At 40.2% G+C, this 8,210-nt stretch overlaps 1 protein-coding gene across 4 annotated transcripts; it reads left to right on the plus strand.

Moving 5' to 3' along the window:
* The first annotated feature begins 2,194 nt into the window (after window positions 1-2,194).
* On the plus strand, window positions 2,195-7,124 carry galm (galactose mutarotase). Of its 4 annotated transcripts, none has more exons than XM_055227240.1 (9): window positions 2,195-2,335; window positions 2,827-3,016; window positions 3,651-3,805; window positions 3,944-4,057; window positions 4,163-4,255; window positions 4,365-4,446; window positions 4,559-4,709; window positions 4,775-4,949; window positions 5,280-7,124. In XM_055227240.1, the coding sequence occupies exons 2-9, from the start codon at window positions 2,827-2,829 to the stop codon at window positions 5,355-5,357; spliced, it is 1,038 nt and encodes a 345-aa protein (XP_055083215.1). In that variant the 5' UTR covers window positions 2,195-2,335; the 3' UTR covers window positions 5,358-7,124. The 4 variants fall into 4 exon arrangements, with proteins under 4 accessions (XP_055083215.1, XP_033835985.1, XP_055083214.1 ...); XM_033980094.2 differs by having other exon boundaries at window positions 2,205-2,431; window positions 5,280-6,543; XM_055227239.1 differs by having other exon boundaries at window positions 2,238-2,313; window positions 2,826-3,016; window positions 5,280-5,418.
* Window positions 7,125-8,210: the final 1,086 nt, after the last annotated feature.

Consider the following 8,210-nt stretch of genomic DNA (forward strand, 5'->3'; position numbering starts at 1 on the left):
TTTAGCTAGGGACGCCAAAGATCTCAGGTCAGGCGGTTCATCGTGAAAAACCAATTCGTCTTTTAAGTGATCACTTAGTCCTTTTGTGAAGACGGCTTTTAATGCACTATCGGTCCAGTCCACCTCCGCAGCCAATGACCAGAACTCTATGGTGTAATCTCCCATGGATCTGGATCCCTGGGCAAGACTTAACAGGTGGAAAACGGCGTCAGTCTGATAATGCGGATGATCGAAGTCCGATCTGAAGTCACTCACAAAATTGTCAAAAGCCAATAGGTATAAGACAGTGTTTCAGAATTTGGAGTGCTCTTCCCCTCAATAATCCACAAACCTAGCGTATTTTAGCCATGTCAGATGTAAAGCTGGCTGAACATTGTTGGAACATGGAAGTGCACTGAAAAAGGAAACCCCGACAGAGGATAGCCTGACCTGTGGTGGTCCCAGTGGTGGTGGCGGTGGGAGCCGAGGGCGGGAGAGCAAGCAGAGAGGTGACCCGGTTGGAGAGCTGAGATACTTGCCGGGTCAGGGTTTGGTTACAGTCGAGCAGAGTCCAAATAGTTTGTTTGTGTTGTCCAATAATTACCCCGTGATATGTAAACGCCCGATGAAGCATCTGATCCGGCCCCAAGTCTGATTGGTCCATTGTGGCCAGATCGTTCTGTCGTAATGTCTGACAGGAAGGACCAAAAAGACAGAACTCAAGGAAAGGTTTAACAGGAGTGCAAGCGCAAAAATGACGGTAGATCAATCGGTGAGTCGAGAATGGGGTATTTGCCATGGTCCGAGGGTAAAGCGTGAGTAGCAGAAACTGAGATGGGATGAACAGTACCGGTAGAGAAGAGCAGGGTTGGAAGCAGGAGAGCTGAGTGGGTCCAGGGAGTGGGATCTGATGAGGAGCAAAAGTATCCAGTTTAGCAAAGTCAAAGAGCGAAAAACCATGAACTGAGCCAAGCAGGGAGTACCACAGCGATACGTGGATGATTTGGAGTGTAAGGTCTTGGCTCCTCTTATCCTCCCCAGATACAGCTGATTGTAGATTAGTTCCAGGTGTGCATGGGAGGAGCCAAGATCTCTGCCCCAGCTCCAGGCTCAGAAACAGAAGGGAGGGGAGAAAGAACAAAAAAAAAGGCAGGACAGACAGCCTCAGGACAGACATCATGACACCTTCTTATTCTGTAAAACACTTTGAATTACTTTGTGTACCAATTGTGTTATACAAATAAACTTGCCTTGCCTTACACACAAATAAGTTTTATTCAAATAATGTACAAAGTGATTGGAGCATCTAAAATTCTGACCCCTGGTTTGGAGTGACAAAACTGCTTTAGTGTTCAAACTGTTGTAAAATTGACTCGGTGTTACTTGATAAATCTCCTTATTAATATATGAACCTTATTAGTCGATTTTGGTGATGTTTTGTTTTACACAGGGGGTTTAATTATTTAGACAAGTTGCCCCGCTGTGATTAGTTAGTTAGACCACTTTAATCTAATCAGTGTCAGTGATCATTATAAGAATGTTATACTTGTTATTCAATGTTTAAATATGTTTTACTACATTATTTACATGATTTAAATTTCTTGGAAAGTGATAACAAAATTTCAAAAAATAAATAAATAAATAATAATAATAATAATAATAATAATAATAATAATAATAATAATAATAATAATAATAATTGCATGTTAAATATTTGGACTTGTGACTACTATGAAAAATGCGTTTCTGTTATCCCAGACAAATAACTGTCAAATTAGTTTATATGCAGGACACTTGTAACACAAAACACACACAAATCTGCTATTTCACTTTTGTGATCTAACTTTTTTGTTTTTGAAAAACTGCAGTGACAACTTATCCTAAGTGACAACATGCCCCTTTTACACTTCCACCGGTCTCCCCATTACACTTCTGGTCTGCACTTCCACCGGTCTCCCCATTACACTTCCACTGGTCACTTCCACCAGTCTCCCATTACACTTCCACTGGTCTTCCCATTATACTTCCACCGGTCTCCCCATGACACTTCTACTGGTCTCCCCATGACACTTCTACTGGTCTCTCCATGACACTTCAACTGGTCTCTCCATTACACTTCTACTGGTCTCACCATCCATGATGAGTGCCGCAGCACCGTTTCCTCTTCCACTCCAACAGGGAGCGGTAGAAACATTTGCACAGGCACGGTGAAAGAGGATCAGCCCATGGATCTCTTAAAATAAGACAAACTCGGCGTCGCGTCAGCCCCTGTCGTTCAGCCGCAGAGGTGGACACGCAGCTGGACATGCGCTCATAGGAGGATTCTGAAGAAAGGGGAATAGAACTACTGCAATAAGTAACTACAAAATAAGATGAAGAGGAAATAAGAAAGAGAGGCTTCTCACTTAAAGCAACTTGCCTACTGTCTATAAAAGTCAGTTATCAACAAAAGGTGACACTTTTATTGCAGCGTCCGTGTTAAGAGGGTTTAGAGACAGAGGGACAAAGTAGCTTGCACATAGAAAATCATTTTCTCAACGTCGCTTTTCGAAGTTAACATTCGCAATTTTGGCCAAAATAACTGCAAAGTCGTTTCAAACTTCCGGGTTCAAAATCCAAAACCAGAATCCATTACGTTCATTACGTAGGTCATATCGCAGGATACATGTGTGCACATCACGCTTGTCACGTACCTGAGCCTCCTCCATTCAGAGTCACTCCAAGGAAGCAGATTATACATTATAAATTTAGGGGGTCAGTTCCCTTGCCCCAGGGAAGTAGCTTATTGAAGTAGCTTGCTTTCTCCAAATCAAGCTTGTTTAATGTGTTATGCGTTTTGCTTGACAGATGGTGACAGTTGTAACCCAGCAGCCTTGGGGTAAGGCCCTGGGGCAGGAGACTGTGCATATGTGGCGTGTGGAGTCCGCTCAGGTGAAGGTAGAGATACTCACTCTGGGGGCTACTCTCAAGTCTGTGCTGTGCAGAGGGAGGGACCAGCAGTGGGCTGATGTGGTGCTGGGATACTCTGACCTTCAGGGTGAGATGATGATGATGATGATGATGATAATGCCACACAGCCACATAAACAAACTGGGGAACATTTTAGTTCAGGTACCACAGATTTCAGCTAATGAGAAGCAATGAGCATTTTAGGATAATTCCAGATACTATTATATTCAGTCAAAGTCTAGATATATGTTTGATACCTTGTTTTTTATGACTTTTTCATTATAGTCAATATTTTATTATTCATTGTCTTACTGCCAAAGCAAGTTCCTAGTTCACTGACAATGCCTCGCCCATGCACTCATTGTTATCACTTTTTTGTAGTGTTTTTTTGTTGGATGTCCACTAACTACCATAACAACTACCACTTTGCTGTGTGTTCCATAAAATGTACACAAACTTTTCACAATTTTATACAGTAAAATACTAGTCATACAACCATTATTATTTATGTGCTGTGTTCAGTGCCTGATCATTTAGCATCAATAACTTATCATTTACTGGACTCTGTGCGTGGTGCTACAAAATATCCTATTACTTGGAGTATTTAGTAACTGACAGCAACCTGTGAACTACTTTATGTTCAGTTATGTTTATTATACTTGTTTATATCTTTATTTGTTATACGTAACCTCCTTGAAGCCTACTCTGTGCATTTTTCCCAGGATATCTGTCAGACAAGCGTTACTTTGGAGCTGTGATCGGCCGTGTAGCCAATAGAATCACTAAAGGACGCTTTGTACTCGATGGCAAAGAATATCAACTGGATATCAACAATGGGCCAAATGCACTTCATGGAGGGCTGGTGGGGTTCAACAAGGTCACTACATTCAAAGAATGAAATGTGACGTATAGTTAACTGAATGCCTATTCATTGTCATTTTTTCAAGATGGTTATTATTTTTCATTTCTTATGTGTGTTTTGATGTATATGATTCTAAGCACTTTGTACAAACAGGCTGTATGGAAGGCTTTACCAGTGGAAGGAGGGGTGCAGCTGAGCCACACCAGCCCTGATGGAGACCAGGGCTATCCTGGAGAGGTGCAGGTCACACTCACATACCTGCTACGGGTAAGTCCAAACAGATACATGTCCACAGGTGGGACACAAAGTGGGATCTTGGCTTGCAACTTGTGATTGTTCATATCAAACACGTTTTTGTTTCTTTTTTTTCAGGGGGAAACACTGACTGCTGAGTATCAAGCAAAGACTACAAAAAACACTCCGATCAACCTCACCAACCACTCCTACTTTAACCTGGCCGGACAGGTGATTTTGAAGGCTAACCCAGTTAGACCTCAATTTTAGTTAGCATAATTTCATAAAAATGTATGTAGGCTTTAGTATTTGTGTTATGTATGCATGTATATTGGTCCAGAATGCTGATAATGTCTACGACCATGAAGTGTCCATCAGTGCAGAGTGCTACCTGCCAGTGGATAACAACTCCATCCCCACAGGTAACTTTAGGCATATAAAACACCTTTATTTTCCCCGCATCAGTTAAGATAGCCCGCGCATCGCTATTGTGCAGGTTTATAGCTTTTGATGGTGATATTGTTATTTCTCCAGGGGAGGTCAGAGCTGTTGAAGGGACTCCCTTTGACCTCAGGGGGCCAGTTTTACTTGGCCCTAGGCTGAAGAGGCTGCCAGGACCTGGGTTTGACCATAACTTCTGCCTGTGTTCCTATGATGAGCCCTGGGCAGAAAGACCAGCTGCCAGGTAAGGTCTTTCTGCACTTGTGTGTGTGCACGCCACTGCTCCACTGAACACTTGGCTTTTCACAGGGTGTGTCACCCAGCCAGTGGCCGAGTCCTGGAGGTGTTCACCAGCCAACCAGGCCTGCAGTTTTACACCGCCAACTATCTAGATGGCTCTATAATTGGGAAGGATGGGGTCACATATGGCAAACACTGCTCCTTTTGTCTCGAGACACAAAACTGGCCTGATGCTATCAACCAGGTACCATTCTGTTAAGCTGTGACCAGTTTCAGTCTACCCCCACTTTCTTCTCTTGTAATACTGGCTAATATTTGTAAAGGTGACAGGAATGTGCTAGCTGGAGTGTGCAGACTATTGTTAGTTGGGCTGCAGTTAAGTGTTAAAGAAGTGATACATTTTCAATAATAATATAAAGAAGTAGTGCATTATTCGCTACTCATGCTGAATTTTCAATATGTTTTTGTTTGTTAAGCTTATTATACCTCTATAGTATCATCAGGATTTTTGTTTTTTACAAGCTCTTTGTCTGACAAGGATTTTGGTGATGCATTGTCATTTCTCTGTCTTCAGACCTCATTCCCTAACTGCCTGCTGCGCCCTGGTGAACTGTACCACCATGTGACTCGCTATACATTCACCACCTGCTGACAGCCACATGCCAGATAATACAAGCAACATCAATACAGTGTAATGATAACATTATAATGAGTATTACAATTATTTTAAATGTCCAAAATAAAATAAATGTGAATCTTTCTGAGGTTTTACTTAGGTACACTATTACTACAATGTCTTCTTCGTGTTAGGCATTGTAAGTCTGCCTCTTGGCATGCTGGGGTTGGAAAAAAAATAGTATGATTTTATTAGGCCATGATTTTGATTACTAATTCAATTAAATTTGTTTTTGTAAAACCCCAAATCACATTTCCAGCAAGATCATTAAGTTAACCAACAGAAAGTTAGAAAATTAAACAGTGGAACACACATAAATCAATAACAGACCAGCAGCTTAACCAATATTCATAGAAAACAAGCAAATGCATAACTGCCCCAGAACATCCTCTGTCTTTAGACCCTTCTTCTTGGCAAGAAAATGTTCAAAACTGTAATTGCAGAAAATTGCTTTTGGTATTGGGATCTCTAAAGCATCACAAAGTTAACAATAGCATCACATGCTTGATGTTCCAATCAGAAATGGTAACAATCTAGTACACATGTCAAACTCAAGGCCCAGGGGCCAAATGTGGCCCTCCACATCATTTTATTTACATCTATGCAAATTAATATGCAATATTTGAAACTTGAATAAGTAATAAATACAGAAACAGTTAATTAACAAGTTAAAAAGTAGTTACATCTATTTTCCATCTGGCCCTTTGAGGACAGCCATTTTGCTGATGTGGCCCTCGGTGAAAATGCGTTTGACACCCCTGGTCTATTATGTAAACTATTGATCACTTTTGATTAAGCTGTAGGTGTTATTTTTCAAAACCATGGAAAGCTCATTGTATTTTTTCCTCAAAAAAGTCCATTAGCTCATCTCAGAAAATTGTAACAAACTGGACTAATCTCTCCGCTTATGTCACTTGAGATTGGTGTGTAATTTTGCCTCAGCAAAATAGATCCTTAAAGCTCAAGCAAAGCCAATAGTTAAATATGATTGTCTTATTATCAAACCTTTGTCTCGGTTCCACTCTTTTGCCCTCTTCAGAAGCATTATGTGATTTTAGCAGTGGGACAATGGGAATTTTTGCACACAAGCCTAATGTGATTGTTTAATGTCTTTGTAAATACACAAGTGCAAATTAAATTGTTTGGATTCCCACAACGTATCTGGAACCTGATTTACAGTATTCTACATGGAACTTTAAATAGTTCTGGTAGGTCTGTGTCAGGAAGCTAAAATGCAGCTAAACAAAGCATGATGCTCAAACATAAACCAACTTTCCAACCTTGGGATGAGGGATGCAGCTTTGAACAAGTTGGTCAGCAGTAGGCATCCTACTGCTTCAAAGCAACATCACATCTGGAAAAGGGCAGAAAAGGAGTACCTTTTCAAGTTGTGATAAAAACATAGGTCTGATAGTAAAGCAAAACATAGCATAATCATATCAGAGGGTGTGATGACTCCAACTGAACTATAAAGTAAATATTTTTGTTTGTCAAACAATTTACTTAACCAATTGAAATACATAAAGCATTGTTTAGACACTTAAATACAGCATTAGCTTCTGTCAAACACTAGAGTGCGCTGCACGACCTGTGGCTGCCCAGCTGTCTGAGAGGTTGGTTGGGAAGCAGGGCTTTGGTTCAGTGCAACCTTAATGTACTTTGTTAAGGCATAGCAGTGTATTCTATGGACAATAACAATAAATGGCATTTACCTGATATCTGCCACACATGCATGTTGGCCCCAAAATATCAGAAAAGTTAATTTGCGTCTGTCTGCTCTGTACTTTAAAAATCTCTCTTTTATTGTTATTTTATTGTTTTTCCCAACTTAGCTTCTCAGGTAGAGTTTCCCCTGATTTGATTATGCCTATCATCTTTGTAGCACCTGACATGGCATCTGCTTCCACACAGTCAGAGCCTTCTTATTTGACCAGTTGCAGTTTATCTTTTTTCTCAATGTAAGTATTGTTGTTGCAACAATTCTATCGTGTATTTTCACTGTACATGTTGATTCTTTACTGTTATTATTTTTTTGTCTTTTTGTGTACAGTAGATGAACCTTGAAAATCCCTTTTGGACAAAAGACATCACAAATGTGATTAGGAGATAAGTTATTTTATAACAGGCTTTGTTTGCTTTGTTTGTTGCTGTTGTTTGTAGTGGACACATAATGGTTAATGGGAGGTGTTAAACAACATGTAGAGGTTTTTCTGTTTCACCTTTGTCTCAACGGACAGGAGCTACATGGTTACAGTACAGTAGCACTTACAGTTTTGCAGACCACTGCTGAGAATGGATTTGGTGAGTGGTTTGGGGATATTGGCCTTCAATGACCTCTGGTACCTGTTTATGTTCTGGCAGACAGTTGGTGAATGTAACACGTCCTCGTTACAGGTCATAAGCATTTCTTTACAGAGCCACTTATGAGCAGCACTATTCTTTATGCTTTAGCACCATGTCGCTATACAGACAGCATTGTGAAAATGGATGTGCCAGTGGTGCGCAAAGTCTTTCTTGTAAAGTCTGTGACTGGTGTGGAAGCTGGGAGTTTGATTTAATACTTTGAAAGGGCTGTAAAAAATGTATCAAACCAGAAACTCACTCATGTACACACAAAATTGTCAAGAAAAATAGAATATTAACACAAAATCTTAATAATACTACTAATACTGTTACTAATGCTACTAATGCTACTACTACTACTACTAGTACTAATAATAATAATAGAATATTTAGTTGAAAGTATAAATGAAATAAACTTGTGTAGGAAGTATAGCACTGTTCCTTTATACAGAATTCTATGATTTGATATGAGGTTATCTATTGGGT

This window comes from Periophthalmus magnuspinnatus, chromosome 15 (genome assembly GCF_009829125.3).
Source record: "Periophthalmus magnuspinnatus isolate fPerMag1 chromosome 15, fPerMag1.2.pri, whole genome shotgun sequence".
Lineage (NCBI taxonomy): Eukaryota > Metazoa > Chordata > Actinopteri > Gobiiformes > Gobiidae > Periophthalmus > Periophthalmus magnuspinnatus.

Bases quoted from the DNA above. Each gene is read 5' to 3' on its own strand.
- galm (XM_055227240.1), top strand. From the start codon at position 2,827: ATGGTGACAGTTGTAACCCAGCAGCCTTGGGGTAAGGCCCTGGGGCAG. The intron at 4,256-4,364 runs GTGATTTTGAAG...ATATTGGTCCAG, and splicing joins ACTTTAACCTGGCCGGACAG to AATGCTGATAATGTCTACGA. The intron at 4,447-4,558 runs GTAACTTTAGGC...TTATTTCTCCAG, and splicing joins TAACAACTCCATCCCCACAG to GGGAGGTCAGAGCTGTTGAA.